The sequence below is a fragment of the Oncorhynchus masou genome, chromosome 21 (genome assembly GCF_036934945.1).
Source record: "Oncorhynchus masou masou isolate Uvic2021 chromosome 21, UVic_Omas_1.1, whole genome shotgun sequence".
Classification (NCBI taxonomy): domain Eukaryota; kingdom Metazoa; phylum Chordata; class Actinopteri; order Salmoniformes; family Salmonidae; genus Oncorhynchus; species Oncorhynchus masou.
Window position 1 is genome coordinate 14,653,544 of NC_088232.1, and position 23,004 is coordinate 14,676,547.

The following is a 23,004-nucleotide window of genomic DNA, read 5'->3' on the forward strand; positions in this document are numbered from 1 at the left end:
AGGAGGAATTTTGGACAATTCCTCTTTACAAAACTGTTTAAGTTCAGCAATATTCATGGGCTATCTGGTGTGAACCACTCTCAAGGTCATGCCACAGCATCTCAAATCGGGTTTAGGTCAAGACTCTGACTGGGCCACTCCAGAAGGCATATTTTCTTATTTTGAATCGATTATTTTGTTGATTTACTTCTGTGTTTTGGGTCGTTGTCCTGTTGCATCATACAACCTCTGTTAAGCTTCAATTGGAGGACAGAGAGTCTTACATTCTCCTGAAATATTTTTTTGATAAACATGGGAATTCATTTTTCTGTCGATGATAGCAAGCTCCTTTACAGTTTGGGAGGAGGTTTTGATGTTGGTGTGCTGTGCCTTTTTTCTCCACACATAGTGTTGTGTTCCTTCCAAACAACTCAACTGTAGTTTAATCTGTCCACAGAATATTTTGCCAGTAGCGCTGTGGAACATCCTGGTGCTCTTTTGCAAACTTCATACGTGCAAGCAATGTTTTTTTTTTGACAGCAGTTGCTTCTTCTGTGGTGTCCTCCCATGAACAGCATTCTTGTTTAGTGTTTTATGTATCGTAGACTTGTCGACAGAGATGCTAGCGTGTTCCAGAGATTTCTGTAAGTCTTTAGCTGACACTCTAGGATTCTTCTTAACCTCTTGAAACTCTGGGGGCGCAATTTCATTTTTGGATGAAAAACGTTCCCGTTTTAAACAAGATATTTTGTCACAAAAAGATGCTCGACTATGCATATAATTGATAGCTTTGGAAAGAAAACTCTGAATTTTCCAGAACTGCAAAGATATTGTCTGTGGGTGCCCTAGAACAGGAGCTACAGGCAAAACCAAGATGAAACGGCAACCAGGAAATGAGCAGGATTTTTGAGGCTCTGTTTTCCATTGTCTCCTTATATGGCTGTGAATGCGAGAGGAATGAGCCTGCCCTATCTATCGTTTCCCCAAGGTGTCTGCAGCATTGTGACGTATTTGTAGGCATATCATTGGAAGCTTGACCATAAGAGACTACATTTTCCAGGTGTCCGCCCGGTGTCCTCTGTCGAAATTGGTGCGTCATTTTCAGCTGCTGGTATTTTGCCATGGGATTCTGAGGTGAAAGCAGGCTTCCACGAACGGCATATCAATGAAGAGATATGTGAAAAAACACCTTGAGGATTGATTCTAAACAACGTTTGCCATGTTTCGGTCGATATTATGGAGTTAATTCGGAAAAAGTTTGATGTTTTGGTGACTGAATTTTCGGTTCGTTTCGGTAGCCAAATGTGATGTACAAAACGGAGCGATTTCTCCTACACAAAGATTCTTTCAGGAAAAACTGAACATTTGCTATGTAACTGAGAGTCTCCTCATTGAAAACATCCGAAGCTCTTCAAAGGTAAATGATTTTATTTATTTGGTTATCTGGTTTTTGTGAAAATGTTGCGTGCTAAATGCTACGCAAAATGCTAAGCTAGCTTGCAATACTCTTACACAAATGCTTGATTTGCTATGGTTCAAAAGCATATTTTGAAAATCTGAGATGACAGTGTTGTTAAGAAAAGGCTAAGCTTGAGAGCAGGCATATTATTAACGTTAACGTTGCGTTATGCTAATGAGCCTGAGGCTGTATTCACGATCCCGGATCCGGGATGGGTAGTATCAAGAGTTAACCTCATTGAATATTCTGCACTGTGGTCTTTCAGGCATCTTCGTAGGACAGCCACTCCTAGGGAGAGTAGCAACAGTGCTGAACTTTCTCCATTTATAGACCATTTGTCTTACTGTAGACTGATGAACATCAAGGCTTTTCGAGATAATTCTGTAACCCTTTCCAGCTTTATGTAAGTCAACAATTCTTCTGAGATCTCTTTTGTTCGAGGCATGATTCACATCAGGCAATGCTTCTTGTGAATAGAAAACTCAAATTATGTGAGTGTTTTTTAATAGGGCAGGGCAGCTCTAACCAACAACTCAAATCTCGTCTCATTGATTGGAATCCAGGTTAGGCATCTCCTGACTCCAAATAGCTTTTGGAGAAGTCATTAGCCTAGGGGTTCACATACTTTTTCCAACCTACACTATGAATGTTTAAATGATGCATTCAATATAGACAAGAAATATTTGAAAACCAATTTATGCAGAAATCCAGGTAATTCCAAAGGTTTCACATACTTTTTTTTGTATATACACTACAGTTCAAAAGTGAAGTCTCTGGGAAGACTCTGGGATGCTGGCTCTCTAGGCAGAGTTTCTCTGTCCAGTGTCAGTGTACTTTTACCCATCTTAATCTTTTCTTTTTATTGGCCAGTCTGAGATATGGCTTTTTCTTTGCAACTCTGCATGGAAGGCTGGCATCCCGGAGTCTCCCCTTCACTGTTGTGTTTTGCAGGTACTATTTAATGAAGCTGCCAGTCTCAAACTAGACACTCCAATTTACTTGTCCTCTTGCTCAGTTGTGCACCGGGGCCTCCCACTCCTCTTTCTATTCTGGTTAGAGCCCATTTGTGCTGTTTTGTGAAGGGAGTAGTACACAGTATTGTACCAGATCTTCAGTTTCTTGGCAATTTCACACATAGAAAAGCCTTAATTTCTCAGAACAAGAATAGAGTGACGAGTTTCAGAAGAAAGTCATTTTTTTCTGGCCATTTTGAGCCTGCAATCGAACTCATAAATGCTTATGCTCCAGATACTCAACTAGTCTAACGAAGGACAGTTTTATTGCTTCTTTAAAAATCAGGATGACAGTTTTCAGCTGTGCTAACATAATTGCAAAAGGGTTTTCTAATGATCAATTAGCCTGTTAAAATGATACACTTGGATTAGCTAACACAACGTGCCATTTGGAACACAGGAGTGCCGGTTGCTGATAATGGCCTCTGTACGCCGGTGTAGATATTCCATAAAAAATCTGCTGTTTCCAGCTACAATAGTCATTTACAACATTAACAATGTATTTCTGCTCAATTTGATGTTATTTTAATGGACAAAAAAGGTAGTTTTCTTTCAAAAACAATGACCCTAAACTTTTTAACGGTAGTGTATACATATCTCTGTCTATGTGTATCGATTTGTGTGTGTGTGTGTGTGTGTGGTCTAATCTACCTCCTCTGCGCCCGGTAGCCCGCCATGTCCAGGAGAGTCTTCCTGGGGAACGAGCGGAACAGCTTCTGCACCTGCTGTTTCCATGACAACAGCCGCTTCTTCTGTGTCTCAGTGAATGCCTGAGAGAGGAGAGGGGAAAGGAGAGGTTGCAGGGCCAAAGAGTAGGAGAAAGACCATGACTTAGGGTTTTGCAGTTCAGCTTTGTTAGTTTATTTGGATTTTTTTATGGCCCCACTACACTAGAAATATACTGAACAAAAATATAAAACACAACATGTAGTGAGCTGAAATAAAATATCCCAGAAATTCTCCATATACACAATAAGTTTATTTCTTTAAAATATAGCACAAATTTGTTTACATCCCTGTTAATGAGTATTTCTCCTTTGCTAAGATAATCCATCCACCTGACAGGTGTGGCATGTCAAGAAGTTGATTAAACAGCATGATCATTACACAGTACAAACGACTTATGGTGACAATAAAAGGCCACTCTAAAATGTGCAGTTTTGTCACACAACACAATGCCACAGATGTCTCAAGTTGAGGGAGCATGCAATTGGCATGCTGACTGCAGGAATGTACACCACTGTTGCCAGAGATTTGAAGTTGTTTTAGAGAATTTGACAGTACGTCCAACCCGGCCTCATAACCACAGGCCATGTGTAAGTAACCATGCCAGCCCAGGACCTCCACATCCAGCTTCTTCACCTGCGGGATCGTATGAGACCAGTCACTTGGACAGCTGATGAAACTGAAGAGTATTTCTGTATAAATAAAGCCCTTTTGTGGAGAAAAACACATTCTGATTGTCTGGGCTTGCTCCCGGCGCCCAAGTTGGTGGGGTCTATCCCCTCCCAGGCCCACCCATGGCTGTGCCCTTGCCCAGTCATGTGAAATCCATAGATTAGGGCCTAATGAATTTATTTCAATTGACTAATTTCCTTATATGAACTGTAACACAGTAAAAGCGTTGAAATGGCTGCGTGTTGCGTTTACATTTTTGTTCAGTATACCTTTGTATTGTTTTACAATTTCCAATATCCAGCTTTCACACTTGAGCTGATACAGAATGTAATACATGTCTAAAATACTGTGAGGTTATGAACACACAAAAGCAGAGTCCGTTTCCCCTTGAAATGTAGATGACAACTGCTGCTCTAATGTGAAACATTCACCCATTATATAAATAAGGGTCTGAAGAAAAGTCTCTCTGTCTCTCTGTGTGTGTGTACCTCATGCAGAAGGCACTTGTCAATGAGCTGCATATAGGAGCTGATGTTCTCTTCATCTGGCCTGGACACCAGGAGCTGTGTGCAAACTGGGAGAGAGAGGAGAGAGAGAAGGGAGGACAAAAAAAGAAAGAAAAAGAGAGCGGGTGAATTACTTTCCCCAAAGCAGGGGGATTTAAGGACACAGGGTTTGAGCAAGGGGAAACGTGGCCACACTGATATCCATATTCCACATTTCTTCCAAAATGTCCACTGTTTGTTCAGTACATAGCACTGAGGTGGTTAGGGAGAGGGAAGGGAAGTCTATGGGAAGTCAAGAAACCAAAACGCCCACGTACTAGAATTATAGAATTATGGTATATTGGCCATATACCATACCATCGGCTAAGGGCTGTCTTACAATTGTTCATTTTAGTATGTTTTTCAATAATCTGTTTTTGATAGTCAAATAAAATGTTGCATGTCTACAAAGTTAAATCGCTTTCAGTCTCCTAATGCCCAAAAACAAGTAAACGCAAAAAGCCTTGAAGTTGTGTTTTGTATCATCATCATCATGAAACCTTTCCAGAAGTCAACACAGGCTTCCTATTAGGCAAAATTATAATATTTGGGAGCATATGGTGGACTAATGAAAAATATGAAAATGGTTTTGAAGTTAAATAGTGACCACATTGTGACACCAGGTGTTTGGTTTCTTTCTGTGCAGTCTATCACACAAATGTGCCGTGCAAGTGACAACGTTACGACAACTTAACTTCCCAATCTATGGGACTAGATCCTCTACCTTTGCCCATGACGCGAGTGAACTGGCCGGGGATGTCCCCCTCGGCGATGAGGGTAGCCCCCGTCTCCCCTTCCCCTCCTCCGGGGGCCAGGTGAGAGCCAGGGGCGGCGCTGCTCTTCCCCTCAAGGCTCAACAGGGGTTGCTGTGTGGTCGAGGAGGGCAACGACTCGTCGCTGGCCACAGCCTTGATGGGTGTCAGGATCATCTGGTGGAGCTCGGCAAGAGGGGCGCGCAGGTTACCCCCTTCCAACACGTCCTGGGAAAGGAGAGAGAAAATTAAAGGGAAAGAGAATGTGAGAGAGAGAAAAGGAAGGAGGAGGAAACAAAGTGATAGAAGGGGAGAGAATTAAGGAATGGGAGCAAGAGAGGGAAGGTCACAAAGGGGTACAGTAAAGATGAAGTGAAAGAGAGGAGAGCAGGGGAGGAGGAGATATAGCAGAGAGAAGGGAGAAAGGAAATTAGTCAGCATGATCTATAATGAAGGTGCTTCTTTAACATCAAAGAGACATATGGTACCAAACAGTTCCGGACCGTTACAGTAAGGGAAACAAATACTCATAGCCCAGAGGGGTTATGAGTCTCCGTCAGTCCTTTCTACAACAGCGGCTGTCAGGCGGCGGGATATTTTGGACATGAAAGGGAGGAAACGCTCTCCGACCTCATCAGCAAAAATACACACATTTCACTACTATCCTGTCCGGTCTGCCTGCATCCCAAATGACGTCCTATTCCCTATATAGTGCACTACTTTTGACCAGCGCTCCACTAATTTTGACACTGGTCAAAAGTAGTTCACGATAGGGAATAGGGTGCCATTTTGGATGCATCCTCTGTGTCCCCTGTCCAGTACTTCTGCTGGTAGTCAAATCCATATCTGAGCCCGTAACATGAGTGGCAAGCAAGCGCATAAAAACTTGAAATACCAAGCAACATGTGTCTTGTTTCACCCCCAAACCATACAAATGTAGCGCAGAAGCACATTTTTGAATGAAGAGCCCCTGGTGAAAAAGGTCAGGCTTGAATTTAGAAGGCCCTATAAGAGAAGACACCCCGCCGGGACCTTGACAGCCATTGTCCGAGACCCTTATAGACACAGGGCTCAGACGTTATCTTCTCTAGTCGAAAAAGTGTATTTTCTCTACCTGTGTCCTCTTCATCTGTACTGATCTAAAATAACTGACAGGTGAGCAAGCCATCAAATGAAGAGCTACCGTGGCTGTGTCTAAAAACATTACTAGCAGTCGAATCTTTGCTTCCTCCAGCCTCGTTTCCTCAATTCCTTTTACCTCCCTCTCGAAGAAAAATGGAAGGATCCAAGGTCTCTCACTTGGCCCTCTTCCTCATGACTAGACAGCTCGTCAGGTTCAGACATACTGTATTGTTTTTACCTGTCAAGTCTTTTCCACTCAGCACAGACGAAGAGAGGAAAAAGAAAAAGAGCAACTGCCCAAACTTCAGTTGACCGATCCTTTAGACAGGAAGTGAAACGCTGACCCCAATTGTCTGCCTATTTCACACAGGCCCAATCCCAAATTGACCCTGACTGTCACAGATCTGAGAGGATTTGACAGGTGTAAGCAATATGGTAATATTGCTCACTTAACCATATTACTTATACCTATCAAATGTTCTTAGATTTCAATAAGTGCATAGGGAGAAGGTTTCAGGGGTTGATTTGGGATTGGGCCTCACTTAGCAAAACATTGTAGAAGCTTCGTGACAACTTACTCAACCTAAGAAATTGACAGCTTGCACCACTGACCTTCTCTAGGCAGCGCAGCATGTTCTGGCGCTCCTTCAGTTTGTGGATGCTGATGACTATCTTGTGGCGCGCCCCTTTGGTGACATTCTGCAGAAAATGAATATAATTTCACTCTTTCAACATTCCTTCACCACAAACACACACCAACGACAAGTTAAAGAAATACATAATGAAAAGGGTAATTAATCAACGTGTTCAACTGAACATTTCTGAATCACTTTACTTAAAGCCTCCCATTAAAAAAAGAATACTACTTTATAAGTTGTTATAAGCATGAATGAGCCTTTATAACATCCTGTTACAACTCTTACAATACCGGTTCTTGTCTATCAGCTCTTTGAGGAAGACGACAAAAGTACAGTACTAGAAACTGGAGACAGACTTTCACTACCGTAACAATTCCTTAAAATTGCCTTTATGCTCCTAGTAAGTTTCCTTAGGTATTCCTTGTTGCTACTGACCTGTGATTCCAGCTGTTGTTCGGTCAGTGACATCATCTCGTCGTACGTCATGGTGGAGAATAGAGCCGCATATTTGTGGAGACGGAGGCTTTTCAGCCAGGCCGGGACATCTGTAGGCACACACGTCAGACAAATGTCTTAGGCACAGCTGTAGTAAGTCAATGTAACAACACTGATATGAGTGTCCTTTCTGACATTCCCTCTCACCATTAAAACTCTCCTAGTGTCTCAGACTCCGTCCCAAATAGCATCCTATTCCCTATTTAGTGGATTACTTTGGACCTGGGCCCATAGGGACTTATCCCTTCAACTCTTATCCTTCAAGTCAAAGCCGTGATGTAAAACACTGAGACCATGACCCTTTTTAGACCTCCTCAGATCGCTCGCTAAGGAGTTTTGGTTCTATCGTTTGCTTTGTATGTTATGTGGTGAGTGTGAATGTCAATTACCTTAGAAGTATTTTATTTTACTGCTTTAAATCACATTTCATTGTCACAGCATAATGTATTGGTAACACAGTACTTTAACGGTGTACGTCAAACTTAGATGCAAACACCAGGCTCTAAACAAAGCCTAAAATGGCCTTTCTTTCTACTAGAAAAGGGAAAAAACATTGACCCCATGCAAAGGCAAACACCAGAAACCTCCACTGTTAGCAGGTTGTACCATTCATGCTCGTGTTCAAAGTTTCGGAGTAGGAGTGCTGATATAGGATCAGTTTTGCCTTTTAGACTGTAATGAATAAGAGTATATGGATTAGATCGGCACTCCTAGTCACAGATACAGTCTGAATAGGAGCCCAGATGCTTAGGACTGCTTATGCAAACTTGTGCATATTGGTAATGGTTCAAGGTTATAAGGGGTACACTAGGAACCAGATGTCACTGTATCTGTGTCCTGAGACTGCGCATGCAACAGGGTCTTATAGAAAGCCACCCTATAAAGGCAACATCAGAGACCGATAAGAGCATGTACGCTCCTGTCCTGACAGTACTCTGTCGTCGCTAGTCAAGCCATATTGGAGCCCTTAACATGAGCGGTGGTGGCGCATAACAACTTAAAATACCAAGCAACGGGGGTCTTGTTTCCTATTGCCCCATTCACTCAAGTGCTTGCACAGACAAGATGCGGGGGCCAACCAAACCAACCAAAACTTGGCCCAGAAGTCACCAGGTACAGTATTCGTACCGAACCGTTAGGTATGGGGACCTCGGTTCAGTCTGCACTGTGAACCCGAATGAATACATTAAAAAAAGAAACAAAATGAAAAACACTAGGTCTATAGGCTATGCCTACGCTGCATTGTAGGCCTATGTTTGTTGAGTAAATCTGAACTGAAAAAAACGTTTCAGAATATTCCATTAAAACAACGAGAGCCAATGCTCACGTTGTAATCAAAGTTAACATCTGAATTGGCACATTTCATACTGTCCATTTGTGAGGCGCAGCAGGGAACTTCGAGGAGAGTTGTGAGAGTTGTGAATAAAACGTTAACAGTATGTCGCCACGCTCAACGAGAATTATTTTTGCAGTTGCCAACACCTGTACAAAACATTAGGAACATCTTCCTAAAATTGAGTTGCCCCTTTGCCCGCAGAACAGCCTTAATTCATTGGGGCATGCACTCCACAAGGTGTTGAAAGCGTTCCACAGGGACGCTGGCCCATGTTGACTCCATTGCTTCCCACAGTTGTGTCAAGTTGGCTGGATGTCCTTTGGGTGGTGGACCATTCTTGATTCACACGGGAAACGGTGGAGCGTGAAAACCCCAGCAGCATTGCAGTTCTTGACACACTCAAACCGGTGCGCACGTACTACCAAGTACAAAAATGTATCCACTCATTACTGCAAGTCCCTCTGGATAAGCTAAATGACTAAAATGTAAATCCCCTTTTCAAAAGACAAGTCTTTTGTCTTGCCCATTCACACTCTGAATGGTAATAGTCTCAAGGCAATTCCTTCTTTAACCGGTCTCCTGGATGGATTTACCAAGTGACATCAATACAGAATCATATACTGACCAGGTGAAAGTTATGTCCTGGAAAGATGTTTTGAACACTCCGTATGTTGACACATTTACGCCGACGTCACCCCAGTATACAAGAGCAAGACGGAAACGCAAAGAAACACCACAACAACGTCTCCCCTCTACATTCAAGCAACCCTTGGCAGCAGATTCTGACCAGTCTAAAGAAATTACAAGAGCAGGCTATGTTTATACATTTTTGTATCTGAAATGAGAATAGGGTGTTTCCGCACCTCGTGAAAGTGATCGAGCCATGTTATGAACTTTACTCTTGCATCCATTTCAGCAAACAAGTAGTACCCACTTTATATAAGCAGGCCAAAGCTTTCAATTAATTGGCCAATGCATCCTGTGTTGCGCTTACTTAACTTGTTGAATCTAGGGTTCATTTTTTTTATTTTTGGAAAAATAACATTCCCAAAGTAAACAGGCTATTTTTCAGGACCAGAAAATAGAATTGGCATATAATTGACAGCTTATGATAGAAAACTCTAAAGTTTCCAAAACTGGAAAGATATTGTCTGTGAGTATAACAGAACTGATATTGCAGGCAAAAGAATGAGAAAAATCCAATCAGGAACGCAGCGGTTTCTAAATAAGAGTCCCAGGAAATGTTACATTTACATTTAAGTCATTTGGCAGACGCTCTTATCCACCTCGCCAGTTCCCCCACACATTGACTCTGTACCGGTACCCCCTGTATATAGCCTCGCTGTGAACTGTGTGTGCGGCGGTGATCAGGGGTGTATTCATTCGGCTAATTCTATTGCAAAATATTTCTTAACACGGAAGCAAATGGAAGAAAGTGGGCAGGGCCCTATCTGAATTTGTCCAATACCAAGTACAAAAATGTATCCACTTAAACTCTTGTTTAAGTTGCAAAACGGAACTGACACTGTTTGGACTAATGATTGCACACCAGATTAGATGCAGGCAAGAGTGTGCAAGGCAGTATTGAATCTGGTATTGAATGTGTCACCGTCTGTCACCTTGATTCCTACAATGTGTCTCTCAAACCTGTGCAACTACATTATAAACTTTCATGTGCAGGCCAGATTGTAGCAACCTCATGATGGGTACAGGGCAAATTCAGGTATCATGTAAACTCAGTAAAAAGAAATGTCCCTTTTTCAGGACCCTGTCTTTCAAAGATAATTGGTAAAAATCCAAATAACTTCACAGGTCTTCTTTGTAAAGGGTTTAAACACTGTTTCCCATGCTTGTTCAATGAACCATAAACAATTGATGAACATGCACTTGTGGAACAGTCGTTAAGACTAAGGCTTACAGATGGTAGGCAATTAAGGTCACAGTTATGAAAACTTATGACACTAAAGAGGCCTTTCTACTGACTATGAAAAACACCAAAAGAAAGATTCCCAGGGTCCCTGCTCATCTGCGTGAACGTGCTTTAGGCATGCTGCAAGGAAGCATTAGGACTGCAGATGTGGCCAGGGCAATAAATTGCAATGTCCATACTGTGAGATGCCTAAGACAGCGCTACAAGGAGACAGGACGGACAGCTGATCAGCCTCGCAGTGGCAGACCACGTGTAACAACACCTGCACAGGATCGGTACATCCGAGCATCACACCTGCGGGACAGGTACAAGATGGCAACAACAACTGCCCGAGTTACACCAGGAATGCCCAATCCCTCCATCAGTGCTCAGACTGTCCATCATAGGCCGAGAGAGGCTGGACTGAGGGGTTGTAGGCCTGTTGTAGGGCAGGTCCTCACCAGACATCACCGGTAACAACGTCGCCTATGGGCAGAAACCCACCGTCGCTGGACCAGACAGGACTGGCAAAAAGTGCTCTTCACTGACGAGTCGCGGTTTTGGGCAGGGGTGATGGTCAGATTTGCGTTTATCGTTGAGGGAATGAGCGTTACACCGAGGCCTGTACTCTGGAGCAGGATCGATCCGGTCCGTCATGGTCTGGGGCGGTGTGTCACAGCATCATCGGACTGAGCTTGTTGTCGTTGCAGGCAATCTCAACGCTGTGCCTTACAGGGAAGACATCCTCCTCCCTCATGTGGTACCCTTCCTGCAGGCTCATCCTGACATGACCCTCCAGCATGACAATGCCACCAGCCATACTGCTCGTTCTGTACATGATTTCTTGCAAGACAGGAATATCAGTGTTCTGCCATGGTCAGCGAAGAGCTTGGATTTCAATCCCATTGAGCACGTCTGGGACCTGTTGGATCGGAGGGTGAGGGCTAGGGCCATTCCCCCCCCAAAATGTCCGGGAACTTGCAGGTGCCTTGGTGGAAGAGTGGGGTAACATCTCACAGCAAGAACTGGCAAATCTGGTGCAGTCCATGAGGAGGAGATGCACTGCAATACTTAATGCAGCTGGTGGCCACACCAGATACTGACACCAGATACAGTTACTTAGATTTTGACACCCGCTTTGTTCAGGGACACATTATTCCATTTCTGTTAGTCACATGTCTGTGGAACTTGTTCAGTTTATGTCTGTTGTTGGATCTTATGTTCATACAAATATTTACACATGTTAAGTTTGCTGAAAATAAATGCAGTTGACAGTGAGAGGACATTCTTTTTTTGCTGAGTTTAGTAGTATAAACCTATCGATGTTTCATTGAGCTGGGTGAATGGAATATGAATGACAGTCATCTAATATAACGTCCTCCTTAATCTTAAACGGCACAGACCACAACTGCTGGAGAGGACATTCTAGAAAACACTAACCGTCTCAGACCAGGACACAAATCTCTGTTTCAACTGATGATAGACGTGGAAGTTTTAATCAATGACGGGATCACTACACTAAATATCTAACAAACTATCAAATGCATTTGGGGGGCAGACGCGGTCAACTCAAAAACAGTTGATGAGGGACATCCTGTAGTGAACACCCTCTACCCCCCTAGCCCCCATGGCTGCCTCCTCCATGCTACCCTGTCCAACTACGCATGAGAGCGGTGGAGTACTGAACTCACCCCTCATGCCGCTGCCCTCCTTATGAAATGTGCTCCTGCGGTACAAGCTTCCTCCACAGCATCCTCCTCCTCCTAGACCTGCGTCCTCCAGGTGCTCGCTGCCGCCACTACCCGAAGACGCTACGCTGCTCTGGGGGGAGAGGGGTGCATGGTGGGGGTCGGTGGGGGCCAGCCCCAGCCCTCCTCCTCCCCGGGGCCCGCGCAGGTCCTCCTGGGAGAGCCAGCCATGACCCAAACCCAAGGAGGAGGAACCGGCCAAGGAGCCATCACTCATCGGGGGGGTAAGGGACACCGAACGCTTCAGGGGACTGTGCTGCCCTCCGCCGCCGCCAAACAGGACTGCAAGACACACACAAGAGACAGGGGGGGGGGGGGGGGGGGGGCCCAGACAGTTAGAAAGGGGCTCAGTTCTGCTAGGATACTACCATGATAACACACTGTGTTAGTTTGAGAGCTAGTAGGGACATGGATAGGTGAGGCCCAGACCAGACCTGAGTCTTAGCCCCCAGCTCAACTACTACTGTAACCAATTTACTGATGATTATAATGTCCATTCACAACACACTGTTCTCCCAGCCAGAGGCTTCTGTCTTTCTGTACCAGAGGGAAGTGGGGGTGGCAGGTAGCCTAGTGGTTAAAGCGTTGGGCCAGTAACCGAAGGTCGCTAGATTGAAGAGGCCGCTGAGCACAGTTGGGTCACAGAAAACACAACTTGTCCTATTTATTTTATTTGTTGGAAAAACAAGCAGGCAAGAGAGAGGGGGAGAGACAGACATTTTCCCCTGCTTTTACACCTACACAACAGGTAAACCTTGTATGGCGTCACAGAACATTCCAGAAGCTGGAGTAGGACAATTCCACAGTAACGGATTTATGCGGATTCAGATGTTTCACTTTAAATTGTATGCCAAACAAAAACCATTGATTTCCAACTCTATGCATAATGACTACTTTGAACAATTTACACAAAAAAAATTCACAAAAACACATTTACTGTGCAGATGCAATACTTGGTTAAAGAATTACAGTAAAATCTCCCTCAGTTTTGAATTCAACCACGTTTTCATAAATTTCTGTTATAAATATCTGCTCCGAATTAAGAATCAAAAGATGTCTGCAGAAAGAATGGGGTGTCAGCTATGACATGAGGCAAGTAGGCTGGTAGTGATGGGGCTCTAGTGAGAGGTAAAAGCATGCTGCATGCTCAAGGATGAAAACATGTATTTTGGATATTGAACTACAGTTTCTGAAGTGGATTTACTTCTGGTGAAGGAATGACAGTAATGGAATTACATCATGCGTCCCTGATCTATACAGAAATGTATAATTATGGATATTAAATATAATTATATTCATGGTGATGTATGCTGAATAGGTACACACATGTAGAAATATGCAATAGCCTTCTTTTGCATAATTGGGTACTATTCTACACAGTGGCTATTATGGTAATGAGTTCCACCCCCAAACAAGACCATTATATGGTTGGTCCAGAACAGACCAAATCTGAAACAATCATAATAGACCCGTTTCGCTTTTCATAAAAAAAAAATGTATAAATGTTCAAATCTTTGACTGAGTATTTTGTGTAGATCGTTGACCAAAAAAAAGACAATTAAATCAATTTTAATCCCACTTTGTAACAACAAAATGTATAAAAAGTCACAAATATAAGACTTCGCTTTCATTGAACGCCCAATTTGACATGCTCCTATGAACTCCAATTTAGATGGAAATGCCCAGTAGACGGAGTGGGCACGCTGGCTTCGAAGGCAAAAAAAAATAAGATGTACTGGAGAGAGCTTTATGTGCCCACTGTCCGGCCGGTGTCTGTGTCGCCTGTCAGTCTCTTTCTCCCCCTATATGCGGCACCACTAACTGTGTTAGCCTGGCTATGTATAGGACTTTACGGGCGAGTTTAAAATAGGTGGCCAGCTAACATTACAAGTTCCAGTCCCTAAATATTAGCCATTTTCCTTAAATACAGACTCTCCACAAAGGCTACCTTACATGGGTAAGGGATGGGACGTGGTGCCTGGGATGGCGATAGGGAGGTACGCATGTGGGGTGTGGTGGGGTGAGACGGAGACAGAGACAGATTGTGTGTAGAAATATTGCATTGTTGAAAAATATGGAGACTTGACCCATTGAAACATTGAAAGATCTCTAGTAATCTATGGTTGGCAGAACCTATGAATATGCCAATAATAGAGTACTATGGTCCAGTCATAAAAATAGAGAATGATCATTCTATGGCTCAAATTTCCATATTTTTCAACACACAATTTCCATTTTGCCATAATCAACAATTCCTTTGTTTATAAACTATATTGAACAATAAAATCTCATTCCTAAACACTTCCTGAGTAGCCTATAACAGCCCTATGACTTAACTGGTATAAATTATTAAATATACAATCAAAATAGAGAGAATGACTTAATTTGGGCATAAGAAGAAAAACCTTAGCTAGCTCATTTAGCCACTAAATCTCTTCTAACCTAACTACCATAATAAACTGCTCTGGCTGACTGTCAATTAATTTGAAGATTACTAGTGCCACACTCAGTAAGCAAACATTGAGGGAGGTTGCAGATAGAAATGTCCGAATAGAGCTGACATGATTCCTTATTCTACATATCAGAGGCATCTTTGTTCTACATAACATATCTCTATCTGAACATTCCAGAAAGTTGTGCACTGCTGAATTGCAACCCCAATTCAAACACATTGAGACAATTTATGCTTGATTCTGAAAATGTGGTCGGAGGCTCCGTTTGGAGGGTGTAACGCAATTCAGAGCCTCCATCGTCACGCAGAGGCCAAATTGAGCTCAGTACCACATCGTCGTGCGCCTCAGAAATTTTGCAACAATGCGGAGGGCTCCGTATAGCTCTGCCTTGACATAATTGGTTGTTGGTAGATGGGGTCGGGAGGACCAGTATAAACAAACTCTCTCCCTTGACAACTTCCTTCACAACAGCTCTGCGCTGCTCCGCAAAGCGTAAGAAGTATGAAATCCCAGACTTCCGTATCACCGTAAATGCATGGCCAATGCAGACGTTGAATTGACCATTAAGTGCCTTAATCCTGTGGTGACTGACCATTGGCTAAAAGGAGGGCAACTCTAGAGTAGAGTTGTAAAATCGCTCATCTGTGCTATGGACTTCTGAAACTCCCAAGCACAGTAAAAAAAACAAGAGGATCTTGCACAGGGCCCAGAGCTTTAAATGTGTCCTTATTTATATCTCCAGCTGTCTCTTCATCTGAGAAAAAAAAGACCCTTGCATTCTTCAACTGGAAATATCCTGCTCTAACCACAGATATGTTAAATCTGAATAGCTTTGGAGTGCTGGGCGATAGGGCCTACACACCCACCTACCACTTTAGACTTCTTTGGAGTTTACCTGTGTGACGGGCCTTATAGCATTGGTTCCGGCTGAGGGTGCTCTAGAACAGGGGTTCCAAAACATTTTCACTCAGCCCCCCCTTCCAGCACCCTCGTGTCTATTTCTATGGGTATAAGCACAAACTGTTCACACCTCACTTTATTTGCCATTTTAAAGCTAATTTCCTGCAATTCGATTTAGCCATATCTTATATGAGATATTTGAGTGACTCAAACATTACAACAAAACCTATGGGCAAAAAAACTTAGCTGACATGGGCTAGTTGATCTGGACATTCCTTAAAAGTTATAAATAGCTCTCTAAGGTCTGCAATATGACAACATGAAAACTGTGTGTGTGGGGGGGGTCATCTAGACTCTTGAGACTTTGGCGCCACTTTATTTGAAAAGGTTACTAATACAACTAAAGGAGGTGTAAAGTGACATTGTAAACTAATTTCAGAGTGTCCTGACAAGTCCGTTTAATAAAGACTGCACACTCTCATCAGCATCAGGTACCCTGACTAAGCACATGCAAACTACTGAGTGAGCTGCTAAGAGTGAGTATTTTAATCCAAAACAACAAGAAGTGGAGGAGGCCACATCATAACACAGCTTCCTTTCCTTTCCTGGTCCCCTTTAAGTCACCACAACTGATGGTGAAAGGCCTGGGTAGGTCTTCAAACCTAACCTAACTCTTTACTGGTCCAGGCCAGGTTAATACTGTGACACCCTCAGCGGGGTCAACGACAACCAGATGTATTTGGTTTTCAGGGATACATTACCTTCAACCTAGCTTCCTTTGTCCCTGAAAACCGGATGTGGGGACTGCTCAGGCAGTTTTATGCCCATTTTATGTTAGTTACTACTATGACAACATTGGGACAACTGTTCATGCAAACAGAGCATAATTAATACATTTTGATTGATTGATTGGACTCCTTTCAGATCAGTGCTGCTCCAGATAGAAAGTAAACCAGGAGAGGAAAGGAAGCCATGTCAGCCAATTGGGACTTCGCTATAAAAAGCAGGAAGTCGAAAAAGAAGAGCCACTCACTGGTGTTGCTGCTGCCGCCAGTGCCCACCGTGTTGATACTCCCAGGTACAGACGAGGACGGGTAGAGAGCCAGGTGCCCACCATTCTCACACCCTCCCTGCTGCTGCCATCCGTTGCCCAACCCCGAGTCCCTCGACCCCTGCCAGCCGTTGAGCCGATCGTCTGAGCCGTAGCGCTGGTGGTGATACAGGTGACCCAGGTGGCCCACAGAGGAACCCAAACTGGAACCCGACGAGGAGAGCGTTGAGGGGGGCGTCTGATGGTGCGAGGCTGGGGAGGGGGGCAGCCGTTCCAACGAGTCGGCCCGGGCAGCAGCACGTTCCTCCAGGTGATTGAGCCAGAGGGCAAGGGCGGCTCGGTCGTCCAGTGAGGTGGCCGGGTGGATGAGGGCGTAGGAGAGGAGCTGGCGCGACTCTTCCAGATGGCGGCCGTGCTCGATGGTGTGTGCCAGGATGCGGGGGAGGAGGCGCATGTACTCGCCCTTGGCTTCGACGTTGCCCGGCTTGAGCAGGGGCAGGTGGGTGAGGACCAGGGAGATGACGCGCTCCTTGGGCTCACCCTGCCACTGGCTGATCACCACTGGGGGAGGAAGAGAGAGAAGGAAGGAAGAGAAAAAGAGAGGAACGGTTAATATAGGAATCTACAGTAACACATAACAATGGCTTATTCATAATGGTGTGATTTTTTTAATTTACAGATAGTGTTTTCCATTAGTGCTGGCTGTCGCCTATACAGCCGGTTACGCACTCATTTTCAGCCAGAAAAAAAGTCTGCCAATCCATCTCCTGCTGGAATGAACGATATGATCGTGATAACAAAAGGACATGAGTTCCTGTATGTTCACCCGACCTAGAATACCTCAAATGCTGACCGTATTATCTCCCAAGAGAATTATCTTCAGTTATAGTCACAGCCATGTATATCCCCCCTCAAGCTGATACCACGACGGCCCTCAAAGAACTCCACTGGACTTTATGCAAAAACCACATATCCTGAGGCCGCAAGCTAACAGGCGGGCCACAAACAGACAAATAAAGGTGCAGTACAACAGCGGTGTGCAGAATGGCAACACAAAATGCACAACTCGTTGATCCTTGTCACGGATGGGCTGTTGCAGCAGACTGGAGGTTCCATTACTATCAGCCAAAAACAAGAAAGAAGCGGCTCCGGTGGGCACACGATCAGCAACACTGGACAATTGAGGAGTGGAAAAATATCACCTGGAACATGAGCTCAGTTTACTTGAGTGGCCTACGCAGTCCCAGACCTCAATCCAATAGAGCATCTTTGGGATGAGATGGAACGTTGAATGTTCACATCATGAATGTACCGCCGTCCAATCTGCAGCAACTGTGTGATGCCATCGTGTTTCTGACACATTGCACAATGCCCCGAATAATAATAAACTTTTGACTGGTACTGTATGTATGTCCTCAGATCCTCAGAAGGTTCTACAGCTGCACCAGAGAGCATTCTGACTGGTTGCATCACTGCCTGGTATGGCAACTGCTCGGCCTCCGACCGCAAGGCACTATAGAGGGTAGTGTGAATGGCCCAGTACACATCACTGGGGCCAAGCTCCCTGCCATCCAGGACCTCTATACCAGGCGGTGTCAGAGGAAGGCCCTAAAAATTGTCAAAGACTCCAGCCACCCTAGTCATAGACTGTTCTCTCTGCTACTGCACGACAAGCGGTACCATAGCGCCAAGTCTACAGTAGGTCCAAGATGCTTCCAAACAGCTTCTACCCCCAAGCCATAAAACTCCTGAATATCTAGTCAAATGGCTACCCAGACGATTTGCATTGCCCCCCTTCCCCTTCCACACCACTGCCACTCTCTGTTGTCATCTATGCATAGTCACTTTAATAACTCTACCTACATGTACATACTACCTCGAATAACCAGTGCCCCTGCACATTGAATCTGTACCGGCACCCCCCTGTATATATTGTTATTTTTTTACTGCTGCTCTTTAATTACATGTTACTTTTCATCTCTTATTCTTATCTATATTTTTAATATATTTTTTAACTGCACTTTTGGTTAGGGGCTCGTAAGTAAGCATTTCATTGTAAGGCCTGCACCTGCTGTACTAATAAAATGTGATTTGATGTAGTGGCGTAACAATGTTATATGATGTACTGTTTTATCTTTTGTTTTATGTGTAGTGTAGAAGCTAATGGGGATCCTTAATAAACACAAATATAGTGGTGCCCGCCCCAGAGCTGTGCCTACTGCCTATGGCTCTGGGCTAAATGCCCAGTTTATTCTCATGACCCCCAGTAACACCTTTATCCTAAATTTAGAGCCCTCCATTTGACTTGGACTGAGGCCTGCTCTCTTTCCCTCGCTCTTGCTTTCACTATTCCCCCCACTCTCCTATGGCTGTCCTACTGTCTACACTCCACACACTCTTTTCTTCCCTCTGGACTCCCTTTAGCCTGCTTTTCACTCACTCACTCCTCCTCCTCACCACCCCCCCCTCCCTCCCTCAAGGTTCAGTTTTGAATTGGAGCTGCAGGCAGCTTATACAATAGCCTAGTCATCTTTGGGACTCTCTCCCTCCTTCCACGTTCCTCTTGCCCCCCCCTGCTCTATTCCCCTTTACGTCCTCCCTACTTCCAAATATAGGTGAGACAAAAACAGTTTGAGGTGGCAAGTCTTCCACCCTCTGTCTCGAGTGTCAGTGCCATTCATCCATTCCTTGTCTAGCCGTTGATCAAGCTTTATTAACATGTTCAGTGCTTTTTAAAGGGTATCCATTCACCTGGTGCTCTGAGACACACACCAATAACCTAGAATGCAAAAGTTGTGAAAGCTCGTGCGCACACACACACCTCCAACACCATCATCAAATTCACTGTTGGCACAACGGTGGTAGGCCTGATTACCAGCAACGATGACCTGGCAGTGTGGTGCCGGAGCAACAACCGCTCCCTCAACGTCAGCAAGACTAAGGAGCTGATCGTGGACAGGGTGGCAGTGGAGCAAGTAGACAGCTTCCAGTTCCTCTGTGTCCAAGACTTAAAATGGTCCAAACACACAAGCACAGTCGTGAAGAAACGACAGTGCCTCTTCCCCCTCAGGAGTTTGAAAAAGTTTGGCATGGGCCCTTAAAATCCTCAAAAAGTTCTACAGCTGTACCATTGAGAGAATATAGGCCGTTTACATCACTGCTTGGTATGGCAATAGCACCGCCCTTAAATCGCATGACGCTACAGAGTAGAGGTCGACCGATTAATCAGAATGGCCAATTTCAAGTTTTCATAACAATCGGAAATCTGTATTTTTGGACACCAATTTGGCTGATTTGAAAAAAATTGTTTTACACCTTTTAAAAAATAATAATAATGTTTTACACCTTTTTTTTTTTAAAAGGTGTAAAACTATTTTTTTTCAAAATCGGCCAAATTGTTGTCCAAAAATACCGATTTCCGATCGGCCATTCCGATTAAAAAATAAATAAAAAAAATCGGTCGACCTCTACTCTGTGGCGCCATGCGATTAAGGGCGGTGCTATTGCCATACCAAGCAGTGATGTAGCCAGCCAATATTCTCTCAATGGTACAGTTCTTATTTTCAATTGAGACCTACGAACGGTGGGTTAACTGCCTTGTTCAGGGGCAGAACGACAGATTTTTACCTTGTCAGTTTGGGGATTAGTTTTTGTAACCTTCCGGTTACTAGTCTCTCTAACTACCTGCCTTACATTGCACTCCACGAGGAGCCTGCATGGCAGGCTGACTACCTGTTATGCGAGGACAGCAAGAAGCCAAGGTATGTTGCTAGCTAGAATTAAACTTACCTTGTAAAAAACAAACATAATCACTAGTTAACTACACATGGTTGATATTACTAGTCTATCAAGCGTGTCCTGCGTTACATATAATCGATGCGGTGCCTGTTAATTTCTCATCAAATCACAGCCTACTTCGTCAAACGGGTGATGATTTAGCACTGTTGTTGCACCAAACCTAACCATAAACATCAATGCCTTTCTTTAAAAACAACACACAAGAATATATTTTTAAACCTGCATATTTAGTTAATATTGTATGCTAACATGAATTTATTACAATTAGGGAAATTGTGTCAATTCTCTTGCGTTCCGGGCAAGCATTCAGGGTATATGCAGCAGTTTGGGCATCCTGGCTCGATGCGAACTGTGTGAAGACCATTTCGTCCTTACAAAGACCGTAATTAATTTGCCAGAATTGTACATATTTATGACATAACATTGAAGGTTGTACAATGTAACAGCAATATTGAGACTTAGGGATGCCACCTGTTAGATAAAATACGGAACGGTTCTGTATTTCACTGAAAGAATAAACGTTTTGTTTTCAAAGTGATAGTTTCCAAATTCGACCATATCTATGACCAAAGGATTGTATTTATGTATGTTATTATGTTAGAATTAAGTCTATGATTTGATATTTGATAGAGTAGTCTGACTGAAAGATGGTCGTAAGCATTCATTCAAACAGCACTTTAGTGCGTTTGCCAGCAGCTATTTGCAATGCTTCAAGCATTGCGCCGTTTATGTCTTCAAGCCTATCAACTCCTGAGATTAGGCTGGTGTAACCGATGTGAAATGGCTAGCTAGTTAGCTGGGTGCGCCAATAGCGTTTCAATCGGTGACGTCACTCGCTTTGAGACTTGGAGTAGTTCCCCTTGCGCTGCAACTTTTGTGGAGCAATTGGGTAAAGATGCGCCAAGGGTGGCTGTTGTCGATGTGTTCCTGGTTTGAGCGAGGAGAGGGACGGAAGCAATACGTAAAGTGCCTATAAGAACATCCAATAGTCAAAAGGTATATGAAATACAAATGATAGAGAGAGAAATAGTCCTATAATAACTACAACCTAAAACTTCTTACCTGGGAATATTGAAGACTCATGTTCAAAGGAACCACCAGCTTTCATATGTTCTCATGTTCTGAGCAAGGAACTTAAACGTTAGCTTTTTTACATGGCACATATTGCAATTTTACGTTCTTCTCCGACACTTTGTTTTTGCATTATTTAAACCAAGTTGAACATGTTTCATTATTTCTTTGAGGTTAAATTGATTTTATTGATGTATTATATTAAGATAAAAGAAAAGTGTTCATTCAGTATTGTTGAAATTGTCATTATTACAAATAAATAAAAAAAGTAATTCAAAATTTGTAAAAATTTGTAAAAAAACGCCGGTATCGGCGTTGAAAAATCATAAATCGGTCGCCCTCTACTACAGAGGGTTGTGCGGACAGCCCAGTTCCTCACTGGGGCCAAGCTCCCTGCCATCCAGGACCTCTATATCAGGCGGTGTGAAAAGAAGGCCCGGAAAATCATTAAAGGCTCCAACCACCCAAGTAATTGACTATTTTCTCCCCTGCCGCACGGCAAGAGATACCGGTGCATCAAGTCTGACACCAACAGCTTCTATCCCCAACCAATACAACTGATAAATAGCTAACAAAATACAGTAGCTACACGAACTATCTTGATTTACCTTCTATATACATTTTTGCACACTCACAGGGCCCTACACACTCACACACACTGTCACTCCATCATTTGCTAACTCACACATAATAAACACATACATTTATACTGACTCCACACACATATACAGTACAGTGCTTTGCAAAATAATTCATCCCCTTGGCGTTTTTCCAATTTTTTTGCATTACAACCTGTAATTTAAATAGATTTTTATTTGGATTTCATGTAATGCACATACACAAAATAGTCCAAATTGGTGAAGTGAAAAAAATAACTTGCTTCAAAAAATTCTAAATGGAAAAGTGGTGCGTGCATATGTATTCACCCCCTTTGCTATGAAGCCCCTAAATAAGATCTGGTGCAAACAATTACCTTCAGAAGTCACATAATTAGTTCAATAAAGTCCACCTGTGTGCAATCTAAGTGTTACATGATCTCAGTATATATACACACCTGTTCTGAAAGGCCCCAGAGTCTGAAACACCACTAAGCAAGGGGCACCACCAAGCAAGCGCCACCATCAAGACCAAGGAGCTCTCCAAACAGGTCAGGGACAAAGTTGTGGAGAAGTACAGATCAGGGTTGGGTTATAAAAAAATATCAGAAACTTTGAACATCCCACAGGGCACCATTAAATCCGTTAAATTTTTTAAAGAATATGGCACCACAACAAACCTTCCAAGAGAGGGCTGCCCACCAAAACTCTACAAAGTATTGACTTTGGGAGGGGGGGGGG

At 43.6% G+C, this 23,004-nt stretch overlaps 1 protein-coding gene across 2 annotated transcripts in view; it reads right to left on the reverse strand.

The window, feature by feature from the left end:
* samd4a (sterile alpha motif domain containing 4A) overlaps positions 1-23,004 on the reverse strand; it is a 98,137-nt gene that overhangs the window by 20,522 nt on the left and 54,611 nt on the right. Inside the window, exons 3-9 of one of the 2 annotated variants that reach the window (XM_064927532.1) lie at positions 16,781-17,359; positions 12,338-12,676; positions 7,342-7,451; positions 6,881-6,967; positions 5,119-5,374; positions 4,338-4,423; positions 3,103-3,221 (exon numbers count right to left, since the gene is read on the reverse strand). In XM_064927532.1, the coding sequence (XP_064783604.1) occupies positions 3,103-3,221; positions 4,338-4,423; positions 5,119-5,374; positions 6,881-6,967; positions 7,342-7,451; positions 12,338-12,676; positions 16,781-17,359 (1,576 nt within the window). The remainder of the gene's footprint in view (positions 1-3,102; positions 3,222-4,337; positions 4,424-5,118; positions 5,375-6,880; positions 6,968-7,341; positions 7,452-12,337; positions 12,677-16,780; positions 17,360-23,004) is intronic. The other variant, XM_064927533.1, reaches the window with a different exon arrangement.